The sequence below is a fragment of the Myotis brandtii genome, unplaced genomic scaffold (genome assembly GCF_000412655.1).
Source record: "Myotis brandtii unplaced genomic scaffold, ASM41265v1 scaffold266, whole genome shotgun sequence".
Taxonomy (NCBI): domain Eukaryota; kingdom Metazoa; phylum Chordata; class Mammalia; order Chiroptera; family Vespertilionidae; genus Myotis; species Myotis brandtii.
Genome location: NW_005360124.1, coordinates 1,119,948 through 1,139,512, shown reverse-complemented (window position 1 = coordinate 1,139,512; position 19,565 = coordinate 1,119,948). Strand labels below are relative to the sequence as shown.

The 19,565-nt window shown below is 37.1% G+C and overlaps 1 protein-coding gene across 2 annotated transcripts in view; it reads right to left on the bottom strand.

The window, feature by feature from the left end:
* The window catches only part of AGTPBP1 (ATP/GTP binding protein 1), an 87,931-nt gene extending 69,255 nt beyond the window's left edge, over positions 1-18,676 (bottom strand). Inside the window, exons 1-7 of one of the 2 annotated variants that reach the window (XM_005868265.2) lie at positions 18,656-18,676; positions 16,726-16,790; positions 8,428-8,552; positions 7,159-7,226; positions 3,968-4,031; positions 3,369-3,515; positions 2,009-2,140 (exon numbers count right to left, since the gene is read on the bottom strand). In XM_005868265.2, coding sequence (XP_005868327.1) covers positions 2,009-2,140; positions 3,369-3,515; positions 3,968-4,031; positions 7,159-7,226; positions 8,428-8,552; positions 16,726-16,757 — 568 coding nt within the window. In that variant the 5' untranslated portion in view covers positions 16,758-16,790; positions 18,656-18,676. Of the gene's footprint in view, positions 1-2,008; positions 2,141-3,368; positions 3,516-3,967; positions 4,032-7,158; positions 7,227-8,427; positions 8,553-12,461; positions 12,559-16,725; positions 16,791-18,655 lie in introns of those variants that run through there. The other variant, XM_014541244.1, reaches the window with a different exon arrangement.
* Positions 18,677-19,565: the final 889 nt, after the last annotated feature.

The following is a 19,565-nucleotide window of genomic DNA, read 5'->3' as shown; positions in this document are numbered from 1 at the left end:
CTCGCTATGACGTACACTGACCACCAGCAGGCATACGCTCCGACCAGCAGGTTAGCTTGCTGCTGGGGTCCAGCCGATCAGGACTGAGTAAGATGGGCTGGACACACCCTGGAGCCCTCCTGCGGTCCCTCCCAAGCTGGCCAACCTCCCACATCTTTCCCTGGCCCCAATCATGCACCAATGGGGTCCCTCAGCCTGGCCTGCGCCCTCTCGCAATCCGGGACCCCTCAGGGGATGTCAGAGAGCTGGTTTTGGCCCTATCCCACTCAATTCAGGAGCTGCCCCCTGGTGGTCAGTGCACTCCCACAGGGGAAGCACCACTCAGTCAGAAGCTGGGCTCACTGCTGGTGAGCGCAGCGGCGGTGGCAGGAGCCTCTTCCACCTCCACGGCAGTGCTAAGTATGTCCTACTGTCGGCTTAGGACATCCCCCGAGGGCTCCCAGACTATGAGAGGGCACCGGCCAAGCTGAGGGCTTCCCCCCGCCCAAGTGCACAAATTTCGTGCACTGGGCCTCTAGTGTATGGATAAAAGCTAGAATGTACACTAAAATTTTTATAGTGCAAATATGGTTGTTTTAAAATAAGATCTGCATTTTTAAATACAGGTCAGACCTCACAGCACACTGGGGAAGATACATTTGAGAGACATCAGGAGGCTGCGTGCTAGGTGACAGGTGATGAGGACCTGAATTAAACAGGTGTAGCAGGGGAAAGGTTCCACACAGAAGATGCAAACAATTTACCTAATCAGAAAATTGTGCCTAACATTTTCAGCTCTGAACAAATATTATTTTAAAGTTACAGATAAGCCATTTACTAGCCTTCTAGTGGTTAATTCAATAAAATGCCACCAAAAATATAACTCCTAACGTTTTGTATGCTGATTTTAATTTCCTCTGTATCTGTTTAATATTCCATTATCCCTTCTAATTTTGTCTGTGCTGTCTTGCTTCTTCCTTAATTGCAGTATTCAGTGGTTTATTTTATTTATTTTTAATCCAACTGTTTTATTTTTTTGGATCAGCTGGGGGGTTTTTATTTTCTACGTGTATGGCTTTTTTTCCCTTTACTATTTCATTCCTCTTCTTTTCTTGTGTTTTTGCTCTGTTCCTAACTTCTTTGGTTAGATATCCAATTCATCCATTTCTTTATGTTCTTTTTAATTATATAAGTGTTAATTACTTAAGTGTTCAGAACTAGATTCCTCTGAGCCCACCTTTAGCCGTATTGTCAAAGCAGAGATATACACACATTATACATAAATATGTACGTATGTATAAATACACACACATACATATGCAGACACATATCTACCACTTTATTTTGCAGTAATACTCTACAAGAACATGTGCTCTATAATTTCAATTTCAGATGTTTTATTAACCACCCCAATTCCTAATCAAGAAATAGAAAAAACCTTATGGGTTTGGGATCTAATATGAGTGAGAAGGAGAAAGAGAGACAGAGAGGGAGGGAGGGAAGGAGGGAGGAAGGAAGACAAGAGAGATACTTCATCTGAGGTTATCTCTTGGTAATCCCTCTTCTTTCCAGTTTCCTCGGGGGCTCCTGTACTACTAATTTGCTGTTCTGCTACTTCCCTACTGATTGCCGAAGGTAATTAGCTCCAGGTGACTGACTATGCTACCACTTGCCTTCCTTCTCAGCTTTCCTCTCATCTGTGAAAACCCAAATAGGCAGGCAGTTTTTCCAGCTGCCAATACCCTCACATTCTTCCACATATTTCCCACGAGCTGCCTACTCCTCCCCCTCACTACAAGCTTTTACAAATTGGAGGAATTCATGACAATTCTCAAGATTTTGCCAATTCTCCTTCTTACCCTATATCACTTCTGTGGCGGTGCAGGTAGGCATTATAAAAAGCCGTATTAAATATTCTCTTACCTTGTCCACAAATTTTAGAGAGTTATGGAGTTAAGGTACTTTTACATTTTCATTTTCTGTAACTTCAAAACACTGAGTTTACTAAAAACTACTCTGAAATACTCACAGTTTGCAGAATATACCCGTAAAAGCTGAAGACAAGGCAAAACCAAGCGATGATTCTGCAAATTCTGTTTGACCAAGTTCAGGGTTATATTCAGAGTTCCATTAATTCTAGCTTTCACTCCAAATTTTTTGTCTGTTTATAAAAAATTAACACAATGTATTTATATGTAACTTTGAGTGAAATAAAAATAGCATAAAGCAATGAAATTTTAAAAACTTATATGATGAATTTATATTACAAATGTAAAGTTGACCTGAAATATCTAAAATTATAATCATTTTCTTGTATGATTTTAAAAGTACTCCTTATATGCCCTAGCCCAGTGGTCGGCAAACTGCGGCTCGCGAGCCACATGCGGCTCTTTGGCCCCTTGAGTGTGGCCACGAAGTTTCAATTGCACTGTACGTGCACGCCCGCACGTGGTATTTTGTGGAAGAGCCACACTCAAGGGGCCGCAGTTTGCCGACCACTGCCCTAGCCAGTTTGGCTCAGTGGATAGAGTGTCGGCCTGTGGACCAAAAGGTCCCAGGTTCGATTCCGGTCAAGGGCATGCATCTTGGTTGCAGGTTCCCTGACCCTGGTCGGGGCTCATGCAGGAGGTAAACAATTGATGTGTTTTTCTCACAGTGATGTTTCTCTCTGTCTTTCCTTCTCTCTTTCACTCTCTCTCTCAAAATCAGTGGAAAAATATCCTCGGGTGAGGATTTAAAAAAAAAAAGTACTCCTTATAACCCTGGATGGTTTTGCTCGGTGATTAGAGCGTCGCCCCGTGCACCAAAGGGTCACAGGTTCGATTCCCAGTCAAGGTGTATACGCATACATACATACTCTTTAGAACAAGCATTTAATCAAATACTTCAAAGTGTAAAACCTATATGCATGTCATAAGACAATGGGAGAACTCAGAAATCATTATTTGAAAAGTTTAGGGGATCGTTTTCATCTCTGTGCAGATACACAACTATAAACTGAAATTAGGTTCTATTCAAAGGATTACTTTTTTTATTAACCTAAGTCAGCTTCTTTGTTTCACATTGTGTTTTCTCAATTTTTGTAATGCTTTGCATGCCTTGTTCCAATAATCAATCTTACAACTTTTTATCATACACACACACCAAGACACTTGTGATTTTGACATATTTTTCTTCTTTTTCCCACCACATGCAATGCAATTCCTCATGAATTTATCAGAATCCTCAATTCTTTCAGGTCACTAATTGGGTTTGGAAAGCATTCCATGGCTTAAGACCAAGAAAAAGGGTAGCATTCCAGATTTAAAATTTTACTAGCATCAAGGCACAGAGAAGCCATGTCACAAAGATGCTTCTAGGTTTGATAATCATACAAGTGAAATCCTTACCTTTTGGTCCAATCTTTGCAAGAATAGAATGAATCTGCACCATTAACTCCTCATTTGGGGGAGATTCTTTGCTGGCATTCATAAGTAACTGTAACAATATTTGTGAACCACCTTTGGCAACTAAGAAACTAGCTCTTCGACCTCCACCTAAAAGAAAAAAAAATTTTATTTGTTTAAACAGCAAATCTTCCCATAACATATCAAATATCACAACTTTTAGCATTCAAAAAATAAAGTGAAGACTTCTGAAATAAAAAAAAACATCAAAATCAAATTTTGTTTTATTTCATTTGTTTTATTTAGAAAACAGTGAGGAGAGTAAATACAAGTGATGACAAAATTCTATGTTCAGGGCTCTAGTTTAAGAAATACTGGAAAATAACAAAAACAAAGCAACAACAAGAATATGACATATCAATTTCCAAATTCCAATACCAAAAACAAAGCAACAACAAAAGAGTATAACATACCAGTTTCCAAATTCCAATACTCAGAATAGCCTCTATATGAGTATCAGAAAATTCCTCATAAAGTACACATGCCACATTATTGATCACTATTTACAAACAGAAATTAGACCCCAAAAAAAACAAACTTACCAGCTGACACCAGCTCAACAAGAATGCTTAAGATATTAAGCGTAGTTTGAAGATCTTTCGTGTTCTGAAATAAATAGTTTATTTGCTTTATTAAACCATTGTAAATCTGTAATTCCCAAATTTTTTCTATTCCTGTTGGGAACTATCTATATTTTACAGATGACCTTTCCAATTTCTCTAAGAACAAATGTAATGAGGTTTCCACTATTCTCACTTATCACTTCAGTCTCTTCTTGCCCTTAAGAATTTTTACAAATAATCTGTGCTATTACTTTCTTAGTATCAATATTATTATAAGAGGAATTAATTTGGTATTTGAATTCATCATGATCTACCTAACAGGCAATAAAAATAAATGAATCAAAATATAAAGGCACTACAATGTATATATGGCAACTACCCAGTCACCTAGCTCTCTCAGAAGGCAACTGTATTAGCAGTTCCATGTATCCAGCCAAAGATAATATGCAGATATTTTTTTAAAAATCCATGTAAATATACGTGTATACAGATTTATTCCTCCAAATAGCACTGCCCTATATTGTCAAGGGCGGGGGAGGGGGGGGAAGGACACATATGTAATACCCTTTGTAATACTTATTATAATATTTTTTTAAAAAGAATAATAATAAAATAAATAAATAAATAAAAAAATAAATAAATAAATAAAGTTATTTGGCATTAAAAAATTGCAACAAAAACTATATATATTTACATGGAATCAATTACAGCTATATGTAGGATAAATTCCTGGAATTTCTGGGTCAAAGAATATGAGTATTTTGATGGATATAACTACATAGTAAACCGCTCTTCACCAGCAATGGACAAGATTAACTATTTCCCAAAGTCTGGACAACCAATCTAATTAAAAAATAAAAAGTTTAAGTATTACACATGGTTACATTTCTCTTATTAAAAGCAATGGCTGGCCCGGCCTGCATGGCTCAGTGGTTGAACATCGACCTATGAACCAGGAGGTCATGGTTCCATTCCCAGTGGGGACATATGCCTGGGGTTGCAGGCTCAATCCCCAGTAGGGGGCATGCAGTAGGCAACCGATCAATGATTCTCTCTCATCATTGATGTTTCTATCTCTATCTCCCTCTCCCTTCCCCTCTGAAATGAATGAATATATATATATATGAGAAAACATTTAATCAATTTATATATATATATATCTTCTAAATATATATAGGCCATATATATGGACAAAAAACAAAACAGACGCACAGAGCAGAAGCATGGCCTATTCAAGGAACCACCACACCCCCAACGTGGAGAATTTTACAGTGTTATACAGAGGAATCTCAGAATTATTGTGCACCAGTAACTGGCATGGGACTCTTATTCTTCCTCTTTCCAAAAGGAAATGAGTGTCTCCACTTCATATTTTAGCTCACAGACGGATAGAACCAAAAAGCTCCATCCAGACCAGATGGAGGACTGTACATAACCAGAGACCCTTGTTTTAGCATTGGAGATGTTAACTGGACCACTGTCTCATTAGGGGGGAATCTGGAATGAGAGGGACAGATGTTTGTTAAAGAGAAGAATGGACTGTGTTCAGCGAACTGATTTCATCGTCTTCCTAGGTACAGAGCTACACCATATTTCCCAGCCCTTTTGTAATAGAGTTTGAGCCATGTGACTGAGCTCAGGCTATTGGAACCTGAATGGAAGTTGCACTGCTATCTTTAGGCCTTATCTAGACAAGCTCCCAAATGTAATTCATCACCTCCCACCTCTGCTGACCTCAATAATTTGTGACATGAGCAAATAGGGAGAAAAAACAATGATGCTCTATCTCAAGTGCAATTTGTGTTTCTTTTTCTGGGAACGGTCTGTTCATAACCTTTACACATTTTTTTATTGGGTAGACTTCTTCCCTTATGAATCTGTGGAAGTTCTTTATATGTTAAAGAAATTATATGAGTTGAAATCTTTTTTCTTCAGTTTGCCAAGTGTCTATAATGTTTTTTCCCAATGCATTTTTGTTAATATAGTTGAATTTATCAATCTTTTCTTTCATGGCTCCTGTGTTTTTTTTCATACTTAGAAAAGCCTTCCCTGCGCTAAGATTATTAAAAATTCTTCTCATTACTTCCTCGAGTATTCTAGTTTTCTTTTCCATGCTTAAATATTTGCTTGCTATGGAATTTATTTTGGTGTAGGAAGTAAGGATCTAACATTATACTCTTCTGCATGGCTACCAATTTGTCCCAGTTCCACTTATTAAGCAATCCCCCTACCCCTCACTGATCTGAAATGCTATCATTGATTAAGTAGTACTAAATTCCCATAAGCATTTTTAACTTAGCGTGGATTTTTCTATTCTATTCCACTGATGTCTATCTAGTTCCCACCCACACTTCCTAAACTACCTGAATTACTGAAGTTTCTAATGTTCTCTGATATTTGGTGGGGCTAGTCCTTTCTCATTTATTTTTCAGAAATATCCTTTCTATTCTTGCTTATTTTCCCACTGAACTATAGAAAAAAAAAGTTAGTATTTTTATCGAGATTGCTTTAAACTGACAGATCAATTTAGAATAAAATAACAACTTTATGTCATTTTTGACAGGAAGTAATTCCTATCAAAAAACATAAAATCACACCCTGTTCTTTTTTTTCCAGCTATTTTGAAATATAATTTGATATATAACATTATGTAAGTTCAAGGTATACAATGGTACTTACCCTTTGTTCTTAATAAAATATAAAATAATGATTCTGAATATATCCAGCTAATCCACCCAAAACTTTCACACTGGCATAGAAATTTAATTATTATCAAGATAATATAGTTATCCAACCAATATATGTAGTAAACTAAATCACAAATATATATCAGCTGACATAACACAATAAATTAGGATTTCCAATGCCAATCATTTATATTAAGCTAGACTTATTTCCAGCTAATGCTTTAATTTCTATTACCAATTAGAATGGCATGTAAAGATTTAAAATGTGGTTATCATTATTATCATGGAGTAATATACTTAGAGGTTTACCTAATATATATTAGAATGTTTATATCACCATCCCAAATGTTAATCTAAAACATAAAACAAACTTCTATTCACTGGCTTTACCTTTAGGATAAAAATGTTATACTTCATATACTATTTTACTTCAGTACTGATTGATACTAATAGTTACATAATTAAAGCCTGCAAATACTTTACCTCTAATGTTGAGAGCAGAACTTCCATTCCTGTAGAACCTTTGGCTGTCATTTCTCTCCTTATTTTTTCTGAAAAGTGAAAATATATATATCTTCTAAAACACTTAAAAAGGTATATATCGTTTTATTATACAGCTAACATAGAATAAACAAGTACCCATTGGTTCGGTAAACATTCTAAATTGGTTTTACATGATCTTCCCTCTGATGCTGCTAATTCTACTCTCTGTAGACTTTCCTTGCCCTTCAGCACAGCTCCTAGTAGGGACTAGGTGAATCCCTGTCTGTCCATCTGTAATCTTAAAATCATTATCATAGCACAGGCACCAGAACTGGAAGTGAGGAGGGAGTGGTAATGGAAGACCTCTTTATCATCTTTATGACCAGAACTAGAAAACATTTAATCAAATTTGTGAAAATAGAAACCTAGTATCATTTTAAAAATGGGGTTTTTTAAATATATTTTTATTGATTTCACAGAGAAAGGGAGAGAGAGATAGAAACATCAATGAGAGAGAATCATAGATCAGCTGCCTGTTACAAGCCTCCGACTGGGGATTGAGCCCACAACCCAGGCATATGCCCTTGACTGGAATCGAACCTGCGACCCTTCAGTCTGCAGGCCAACACTCTATCCATTGAGCCAAACAGCTAGGGCCATTTTAAATGTTAAATATTAAGGTGGCTGCAGGTTCACCTTTATTTGAAAAAAGAAAAATCAGGTTTGCTGTGTGTGTGTATGTTTTAAATCAAGTACAGGTTTTAGAATCTTTTTTTAGTATCTATTGAGATAATCACATGGGTTTTATTTGACCTGTTCAAATAATGTTATAGGATATATTTCCTAATATTAAAACATTTTAAATTCCTGAAATAAGTGCACTTTAGCAATGATATTCATCTTTCAATGTATAATTAGACTTATTTCACTAATATTTTATTTGGGACCATGCTAATAACCAATGTTCTCTACTACCTGACATCTTTTGTCAATATTCTAGTACAACTAGCATTGGAATTAGGTATTACCTGAAAATTGATGGGGGGGAGGGGAGGGCGGGATTCATCCATACGGAATATCATAATCATTTCTTAGAAACAATGCTTTGAAAATTAATTTATTTCACAGCTATTCCACTTTCTACTTCTTGGGTCTATTTGAGAAAGTTCAATTTTTACGGAAAATCATTTATCAAAATTTTAAACATTCTTAGCCTCCACTTGTTAAAGAATTTAAAAAGCATTCCCAAAACAAGAGGTTAAAGCTCACCTTGACTTTGAGCCAGATGAAGAATTTTTGATGTAACATATCTGGCAGTATCTGATTCCGTAGGTTCAGTACTGATCTTCTCCAGCTGAGCGAGGAGTCCGACAACCCGAGAGTTATTGGTAAGGCTAAAAAGAATGTTACTTTATATTAGGGCACAGCAAGATCACTTTTTTACACTAAGTGAAATGGGAAGTTTCAAGCAGAAGAATAATGCCCTCTGACATGCCTTTATTAAACAATTGCACACAACCCATCTGTAAGTTTTATCTTGGGTGATTGGTACAAGGTGTTCATTATATTATGCTCTATACTTTCTGGTTTTCAGAAATATTTCATTTTTTAAATAAAATTCTGTAGTGAGAAAAATAAGTTACATGTTTAAGTTTTTATATATTTTCTTTTTCCTTCCAATATTGCAGAAGAGATAAGTGATTCCTTAAAACTTACCATAAATCTGAATGAGCAAAAACATTAACATCATGAAAAATTCCAAACATGAGCAAAAGAAGACAAAATAGGACAATGAACCATCATGTACCTATCACCCAGCTTCAACAATTATCAATTCATGGACCATCTTATTTCACACATGCTTACTTGCAGGCACACACATCCATTGGCTAATTTTGAAGCAAATCTCAGATCATTTCCTATGGCATTAGTTATCTGTTTTCTAAAGTAATAACTCTTTAGAATATATATAATAGCACTACTATACCAAAAACAATAACAATAATCCTTTAACATCAACATCTAATTTCCAAGTTCAAATTTCCCAAATTCATATTCTCTCTCATTTTCTTTAACAGTAAGTTAATTTGTACAAACCACCAGAGACTGAACTCAGAAGAAGAAAAGAAAATCCACCTGTCTTCCATTAAGTCAAACATTAAGTTTTCAAAAATGTAATAAATCGCCCTGACTGGTTTGGCTCAATGGATAGAGCATCGGCCTGCGGACTCAAGGGTCCCGGGTTCGATTCCGGTCAAGGGCATGTACCTTGGTTTCGGGCACATCCCCAGTAGGGGGTGGACAGGAGACAGCTGATCGATGCTTCTCTCTCATCGATGTTTCTAACTCTATATCCCTCTCCCTTCCTCTCTATAAAAAAATCAATAAAATACATTTTTTTAAAAATGTAATAAATCAATAGCACTCTTCTTACTATATTTTGAAAACATAGTTATTTTAACATAAAATGTTATTGTGTCATTATGCATTGAGTTTATTATTTTTAAATGGATAATTTTTAATTCCTCAGTTTTAATTTATAGTATGGTAAATATCAATAGATTAAAAAATGCACCTCAACAAAAACTTTTTGGAGTCTTCATTCATTTAAGAGTACAAAGAGATTCATTGAGCCAAACCTGTTCTTTTTGAGAGCTCTAGTTCTTTGTGGTGAGAAATTACACTAAGATACCACAGTTTTGCATACTAGGGAAAATACATCTTTAAGAGAAATTTGCATTATGGAGACCAAAATTCAGAAACTTACTAATTGAGTTTCCTAATTGTATTCAATTATTTTCATGTGTTAATATTTTTAGTAGCTAATAAGACATCTATTTAAAAAATTCAAAAACATACAAAAACACACTAAGCATAACACACAGTCTATTCCCTTCCAAATTAAGAGTTTGTTTTGTCAGTAACTCTTAAAATTTTAAATTAAATTATACCACTATAAAAAATAAAACTTTTGCCCTAGCCAGTTTGGCTCAGTGAATAAAGCATCGGCCTGCAGACTGAAAGGTCCCAAGATCAATTTCAGTCAAGGGCACGTACCTCGGTTGCAGGTTCCTCCCCAGTCCAGGACCTGGTCTGGGCTTGTGCAGGAGGCAACCAATCTATGTGTTTCTCTCACATCAATGTTTCTCTCTGTCTTTTCCTCTCTCTAAAAATCAATGGAAAAATATCCTTGAGTGAGGATTTTTAAAAAATAATAATAATAAAATAAAACTTTCATCTAAGTGATTCTTTTCTAAGAATCGTGCTATTTCAAATGATGGATGGTGGATGAATTTATTTTTTGAAGGAAGGAAAGAAAAAAAATGAAAATTCACAACATGGGCATTCCCCTCTCTGTACTTTTTTCATCTACAGAATGAAAACTGAGCGAAATATTCTAAGCCACTACTGACTCAGCTCCAAAATTTAAGGCTGTTGACACTGATGTTGGGAGAATCATAGGGTGAACACCAGAGGGCAGCTATACCATTTGAATAATTTTTAGACTTTACTAAAACACACACACACACACACACACACACACACACACACACACAAATTATATAGCTTTTTAATGAACAAAGCAGAGAATTTTTAAATAAAGAGATGTATCTTCGCTGTCTTCCTCTACTTTTTTAGATAAATCAAAATGAGGCTAAGACCAACCTTCAGAGTTACCATTTATAATTCTAACTAGAGGTCCCTCAGCCTGGCCTGCGGGGATCAGCCGAAACTGGCTCTCTGACATCCCCAAAGGGTACTGGATTGCAAAAGGGCAGTTCTCAAGTGACACACCCTGGAATCGGGCTCCCTCCTCTCTGGTTTCAAGTGCATCACCCAAGAACCATAGCTGCCAAGTCATCACAGCTCGGCAGCTCCTGCATTGAGCATCTGCCCCCTGGTGGTCAGGGCGCGTCATACCTACTGGTTAGAGCATCTGTCCCTTGGTGGTCATTGCGCATCATAGCTACCAGCCAGACGGTCGCTTAGGCTTTTATATAGAGAGAATAGATTATTTTATAGTGAGAAAAATCAAAATCCCAGCAAGCTACTGTGTAGAAATGTCAAACTGATGCAAAATTCCTATGGAAATGCAAAGGAACCTAAAATAGGACAAACTCTGGGGGAAAAAAGAACTAAGTTGGCAGACCAACACTAATATCGAGATTCATTATAAAATTATAGTTATCAAGGCAGTGATGTATCCTAACTATGATAAACATCTAGATCAAGGGGAAAAAACAGAGTCCAAACCAGACCCACACATAAATGGACAACTAATTTTTGACAAAGGTACCAAGACAATTCAATGGAGAAAGCATAGTGATTCTAAAAATGGTGCTGGTCCATATGCCAAAAAGAACTTCTACCCATACCTCACACCATAAATAAAGTTTAACTCAGAATGGAGCACAGGCTTAAATGTTAAAATTATAAAACTTCTATAAGAAAACATAGATAATCTAACATGGGTTATGCATATATTTCTTATCTACAGCTCTAAAAGCATCCTATATAATAAAAGCATAGTATGCAAATTGTCCCCTCAACCGAGAGTTATCCAGGAGTTTGACCAGGGGGCGGGGCCAGCCAGGGGGGAGGGAGGGAGGCCCCAGCCGGCAGCTGGCAGCCACTAGGGACCCTACCAGTGCACGAATTTGGTGCACTGGGCCTCTAGTTATCTATAAAAGAACAAATAAACAAAATGGACATCACCTAAATTTAAAAACTTCTGATCTTTTAAAAGACACTCTTTAGAATATGAAAAGACTGGAAGAAAATGTCTGCAAATCTATTAAAGGAATTGTATGTATAATAAATAGAAAATTTCACCTAGCTGGTGTGGCTCAGTGGTTGAGCATTGACCAGGGAACCAAGAGATCAAGGTTCAGTTCTAGTCAGGGCTCGTGCCTGGGTTGCAGGCTCCAGAAGGGGGAGTGCAGGAGGCAGCCGATCGATGATATTTCTCTCTCATCGATGTTTCTATCTCTCTATCCCTCTCCCTTCCTCTCTCTCTAAAAATCAATAAAAACATATTTTAATTAAAAAATAAATTCTAAAACTCAGTAATAAAAACAATAAACATTCCAATTTTTAAAATGGGAGGAAAATTTGGAAAAATACTTCACCAAATAAGATATGCTGAAAGCATGTAAGTGCATGAAAAGATACTCAACATCATTAGTAATTAGAGAAATGCAAATTAAAATCAGAATGAGATACCAACATACCCTCTATTGGGATGACTACAATTTTAAAAGAATGACCATAAGAATTTAAATATTTTAAATGAATGACAATACCAAGTATTGATGAGAATGTAGAAAACTAGAATTTTCATATACTGCTGGAAGAAGTATAAAATATAATGTCTTTGGAAAACAGGTTGCTGGCAGTTTCCTAAAAAGAAACATAGGCCTACTATATTATTGATTCCAATCTTAAGTATTTGGCCAAGAAAAAAAAAAAAGCTAAGGCCATACAAATACTAGTACACAAATGTTTCTAACAGCCTTATTTGTAACTAGAGGCCCGATGCACAAAATTTGTGCAAGAGTAGGCCTTCCTTCCCTCTGGCACCCGGGACCCGCGTTTCCCTCACAGCCCTGGCTTCGTCTGGAAGGTCGTCCAGAAGGATGTCTGGCCTAATTAGCATATTACTCTTTTATTATTATAGAGAGCCAAAAACTGGAAACAACCCAAATGTCCAATATATGAGTAAACAAATTGCAGCATATCTATCCAACAGAATACTTCTTAGTAATAAAAGAAGGTATGATTGATACACACTCCAAGAGATGAATATCAAAATAACTATGCTGAGTAAAAGAAGCCAGTCACACACCCCTACCTCCCACCCCGACCTCAAAAAAAGACATACTGTATAATTCCTTTTATATAAAGTTCTAGAAACACAAATAAATCTGTAGTGATCGAAAGTAGATGAGTGATTGCCTGAAGCAGCAGTCACCAACCGGTGGTCTGCAGACCACTGGTGGTCCATGAGGTCCGAAAGGTTGGCGACCCCTGGCCTGGAGTGAAGGATGGGGCAGGAAGAAAGGATTACAAAAGGGCGCCAGGAAACAAATGATAAATACGTTCAGTATTTTGATTGAGAGAATGGTTTCACAGGTATACATAGGCCAAACTTACCAAACTGTACACTCTATGTATTATTGGTGTATGATAATTATGCCTCAATAAAGTTGTTTCGAAAAATTATAGGTGGTTTTAATAAGTACTCTTGGTATAGTGGATAAGACAGAAACTAAACAAGAGTGGTTGGAGAGTGTGAAATGAAATGTAGATTGCATTTATAGACTATTTTATAATTTGGGCTTTTAAAAGAATCATACAAATTAGACAGTAACAGAAGAACAGAGTCTATAAATACAGGAAAGCCCAGATCATTTTTAAATGGTAAGAAATGGAGGAGTTAAAGATTAAAGACAGAAGAATAAATAATTAAAAGACCCTGAAAAGGAAGGAGGTATAAAATTTAGAACAGAGGTGACAGTATTAGTCTTCGACAAGAAAAGAGAAAAGCTCTGTTGGAGTAAATAATAGGATGATAAGAAGAGGATGGAATTAAAAAAGGGGAGCATGTAAATTTGGTGTAAGAAATATGAGGATATGGTGAACACACAATACAATATACATCTGATATATTATAGAATTGTACACCTGAAACCTACAGAATTGTATTAACCAATGTCATCCCAATAAATTCAATAAAATTTTTTTTAAAAGTAATGAGGCCCTAACCGGTTTGGCTCAGTGGATAGAGCGTCGGCCTGCGGACTGAAGGGTCCCAGGTTCGATTATGGTCAAGGGCATGTACCTTAGTTGCGGGCACATCCCCAGTAGGGGGCGTGCAGGAGGCAGCTGATCAATGTTTCTCTCTCATTGATGTTTCTATCTCTCTATCCCTCTCCCTTCCTCTCTGTAAAAAATCAATAAAATATATTTTTTTAAAAATAAAATAAAAAAATAAAAAGTAATGAGGATAATAGATTTATTTTCTCTATGATATGATAAGAAATGATCATTTGCTGAGGTTATGTATTGATATATCTGAGGATTTCAAAGATTTGAGGAATATAAAAGAAAGTATAAAACAGTCATTATAAAATTTGGGAAAATGAACTTTCCAGATAAGCACAATAATAAGATTGCTGGGCTCTGTTCAGGTTGCTAATCAATAATTTTTAATGATCTCTGCCAAGTTAGTTCATCTTCCAACATCATTCAGCTGCTCAATAAAGATTTACAGGGAAAGGACTTTGTCCAGTGGGTGTGATTAAAAACACACACACAAAGTGCCCTGGCCAGTGTGGCTCAGTTGGTTGGAATGTCCTCCTCTGTACATTGAAAGGTCGTGGGTTCGATTCCTGGTCAAGGGCACATACCTGAGTTGCAGGTTCCATCCCTGGCCCCCGTCGGGCTGCATGCAGGAGGCAACCAACATGTGTCTCTCTCACATAGATTTCTTTCTCTCTCTCTCTCTCTCTCTCTCTCTCTCTCTCTCTCTTCCTCCTCCTCCCCTCCCTCCCTCTCTCCTTTCCACTCTCTAAAATCAATGGAAAAATATCCTTGGGTGAGGATTAACCAAAAACACACACATACATACACACACACACACACACACACACACACACACACACACACACACACAGTGAGATAAAGACATTCCAGGTATTTGCAAGAGTATAATAATAGACAATCGATTCTACACTGGGTAAAAAAGAAGGAGATTAGTCCTGACTGGTTTGGCTCAGTGGATAGAGCATTGGCCTGCGGACTGAAGGGTCCCAGGTTCGATTCTGGTCAAGGGCATGTACCTTGGCTGCGGGCATATCCCCAGTAGGGGGTGTTCAGGAGGCAGCTGACCGATGTTTCTCTCTCATCAATGTTTCTAACTCTCTATCCCTCTCCCTTCCTCTCTGTAAAAAAATCAATAAAATATATTTTTTTAAAAAAGAGATTAAATGAGAAAACAATAAAAGTCAATAAGTTAGAGTTCTGGGTAAGGCAGAACCTTACAATACAGATATTTGCACAAGTGAGATAGACAGATGAAAGATTGTTGTTGGAGAATAAAAAGTCTGAATTAGTACTTAGAAACGAGAATTTTGCTGATGGTAACATTTAGGGCATGATCATGATGACGGTGAATGGGATGTAGAGAAAATATCTGCCTGCTGTAGCTTTTTTTTTTCTTAGTCCCCACCTAAGGATATGTTTTTATTGATTTGAGAGAGAAAGAGAAAGAGAGAGAAGAAAACATTGATGGGAGAGAAAAACATCAATGGGTTGTCTATGTGCCCTGACCATGGATTGAACCTGCAAACTTTTGGCATACGGGACGACAGTTCCAACAAACGGAGCCACCCAGCCAGGGCTCTGCTTGCTGTATCTTACAAAACATGTTAATTTGATGTAAATCACCACCCGTGGTCTTTAAATCTGCCAATCTAATCCATTCAATTACAACCCTGTCTAAACTCAGCAAGTATCAATAACCAACCACCCCTCCAGATTTGCTAAAAAGTAAGGAAGTCCACAGGAGAGATGATGCTTTATCTCAGGAGTCAATGAAAATTTCTCTATAAAGGGCCAGATAGTATATATATTTTAGACACTGCAGGCCATGTAGTCTCTGTCACATCTACTCAACTTTGTCATAGTAGTAAAGAAGTGACCAGACAATCTATAAATGAAAGAGCATGCTCAATAAAAGCTTATTTACATACACTGAAATCTGAATTTCATGTAATATTTATATGTCATAAAATATTATTCTTTTTACTCTTTTTTCCAACAATTTAGAATGCAGAAACCATTCTTAGCTCACAGGCCATACAAAAACAAGAGGTGGGCCAGATTTGGCCTCCCAGTTATAGTTTGCTGACTCCAGCTTTAACTGAAAAGGTAAATCTTAATAAAACAATATAAATACAGTTGATCCATGAACAATGCAGGAGTGGGGGTAGGTAATCCCACCCCTGTGCAGTTGAAAATTTGTAAATTTTGACTCCCCCCAAAATTAACTTGTCCCTAGGTAAACATGGAAGGAACCCACGCAGATACTAGAATCTGCAGCTGCTCAAATCCCCGATATAAAATGGCATAGATCAATGCATACATGCATACATGAAAACCCAACTGTGGACTGAAAACATTACAGGTATTTATCGAAAAAAATCTGTGGCTCAGATGGTTGAGCGTTGACCTATGAGCCAGGAGTTCACAGTTCAATTCCGGGTCAGGGCATATGCCCGGGTTGCAGGAGGCAGCCAATCAATGATTCTCTCTCATCATTGATGTTTCTTTCTATCTCTCCCTCTCTCTTCTTCTCTGAAATCAGTAAAATAATATATTTTTGTAAAAATAGAAAAATTGGTATATAAGTGGACCTGTGCAGTTCAAACCCATGCTGTTCAAAGGTCAACTGTATAACATACTATTACTTTAACATAAATAATATTTTTACAGTAATGAGTTTCAAATAACTGCTTCATCTTTATTTCTATAATGTATACATATTGGTATTTAGAATTACAGTACCTTTTCTCTGATACCACTTTTAACTTGCTCATCTTGAGTTACTTCATTTCACCATTGCAGATAATCTAAAATTTAAAAAAAGTTAATTAAATATAATTCTGTTTTCTATACATTAGATGTCACAACAGCCATACAGCTGAAGGTTTTTATTATGGGAAACACAAGATAGCACTGGAAATCAAGGAGAATACTTGAGTTCTATGTGCTTCTGGCAAGTCACTTCAATGCACAATATGTGACTATTACCCAAAATCAGCCAGTAAAACAGTACCAAAATCCTGGAGCTATAAGAATGCAAAAACCTAATCTAACACAATTTACAATCTAGTGTTCACATTTCTTTTGAGATAAAATTATCCTTCCTGCTCTAATACTCTTCCTTAAAATACTCAAACCAACAATAGCATCCTGAGATTAGTGTACTTATTGTCCACCATTCACATAAGTACTCAAATACTGCAGATATGTATGATTATTTCTACATGAGAATACTTTTACATTAATAACAAATTGTTCAGAGTAAAAACCTGTAACATCTTATTTAATGCATTTCATGCATATTTTCCTTCAAGCAGTACAGGTTTTATCTTTACAAAGTTCATACTATACATTTTAAAACATTACGTCTTGATTCACAAAATTTTGATAATTTTTGGATTATGTATGAAAATTACACGGTCTGTTTTTAAGTTATAAGAAATTTAAAAAATGCTGTTCTTTTTTTCAACTGACTTACTTACTTACGTATTTATTTATTTATTTATTTATTTATGTTAATCCTCACCCGAGTACTATATTTTTCCATTGATTTTTAGGGAGGGTTGAAGAGAGAGGGAAAGACAGAGAGAGAAATGTCAATGTGAGAGAAACACATCAATTGATTGCCTCCTGCACGAGCCTTGACCAGGGCCTAGCTAGGCGGAGGAGGAGCTTGCAACCAAGGTACGTGCCCTTGACCAGAATCAAACCTGGGACCCTTTGATCTGCAGGCCAACACTCTAGCCCCTGAGCCAAACTGGCTAGGGCTCAACTGACTATTTTGTAATGACTACAAAATCAAAGTAACTTTCCCAATATCCAAGTTAATTAAGACTTAACTGTATATACAAGGGGGGAGGAATCCGATGTGTTTTCAAAAGTGCTGTTGTTGCCATAAAAAGTTACTTCTTGTTGAGTGGTATGTTTCTCTCTAAAACTGCATTAGTAGCACATCTTATGCAGAGTTCACTGTAAATTCTGATTTGCAAAAATTAATGCTGGGCATTTACATCATTCCTATTTCAACAGTTAAGAAATTATTCAAACTTCCAATTCACAGTAAGGTAGTAATTTAACCACAGGCATTTCTCTCCTCTCCCTCGCAGGACTAGAGTAGACAGTAAAGTCCACAGTGACAGAAAGGAAAACTATGAGGAGGGAGGGTACTCTGTCCAGAACTCAGGAAACTCGTAACTAGGGGAACTGGGAAATACCAAGAACAGCAGAGGAATAGACTGCTAAACAGCTAACTAAAACTTTACAATTGCACATAACTTTTTACCTCCTCAATACCCCCATGTTCAACATGTCTGGCAAATAATCTTCACCAAAGAAATGGACAACCTCAAAGAAATCTGCCTTCTGAGACTTTAGAGTTCCTCAGGAAAAAGGCCAATTCTCGTCCTCATTATCTCAGGGCTAACCCAGTGTGTCCCTGACGGCGCTTTTTATTCTTGAGGCCTGAGACCAGAGTGCCTCCGAGTAAACGAAGGCCCTTCTTGCTGCTGTGAAAGTGTGTGTTCATTGCAAGTTTGGGGTAATAGAAGGAGAGGCACCTAGAAACAGAAGTGCTGCATTTCACCAAGCTTGTGGTTTTGCCAACCAAAGGTGACAAAGCAAGAAATAGGCAAAGAAGTTGAGAAGGTATGCGAGGGAGTATATAATAACTGACCGTGGAATTTAGGTACATTCTACTCATTCCTCTTCGTTGGATCATTTTCATCACCATAAAATCATGTTGTTGTTGTTTTTGTGCCTTTGGTGGGGGATGGTGGGGGGGACTCTCTTGCTCTCAGTTCCCCAGTTCAGCTACTGTCCCATTTTTTTCCCTTCTGAAAGCAGTTGTTTATATATATTGTCAACAAGTCCTCTCTTCCCATTCCCTCTTAAACACATTCCAGTCCAATTTTCCACACACCACCCCATCAACACTGCTCTTGTCAGCAACCAATGATCTCATTTACTGTTACCAAATCCAACTGTCAATTCTCAGGCTTCATCTTACTGGTTCTATCAGCAGCACTTAATATAGCTGATCACTCCCTCTTCTTGGAAATACTTTCTTCAATTGGACATACTCTGTTTTCTGTCTACCCGCCTGCCACTCCTTCTAAGCCTCTTTTCCTGAAATGCCCCAAGGCTCAGTTCTCTCTTGTCCTTTTCTACCTCAGGTCTCTTGGTGATCTCATTCAGTCTACTCAACCACTTCCACTTAGATCTCTCATATCACAAACTCAAGATATCCACAACTGATCTCCTGACCTTCCCTTCCCTTTCAAGGGTGTTCTAACCTCAGCTTTTCCCAAGGATAGTTAAAGACAATTCTCTCCCTCCAAGTATGTGACCCAAAACCTTAACTTCCTCCTTAGCTCCTGTCTTACACCCCACATCCAATACACCAAGAAGCCCTGATAAGCCCTGGGCAGGTAGCTCAATTGGTTAGAGCATCGTCCTGTTATGCCAAGGTTGCAGGTTCTAGCCCCAGTCAGGGCACATACAAGAAACAATGAATGAATGCATAAATAAGAGGAACAACAAGTTTCTCTCTCTCCCCCGCCCCTCAAAAAAATATCCATTAAAAA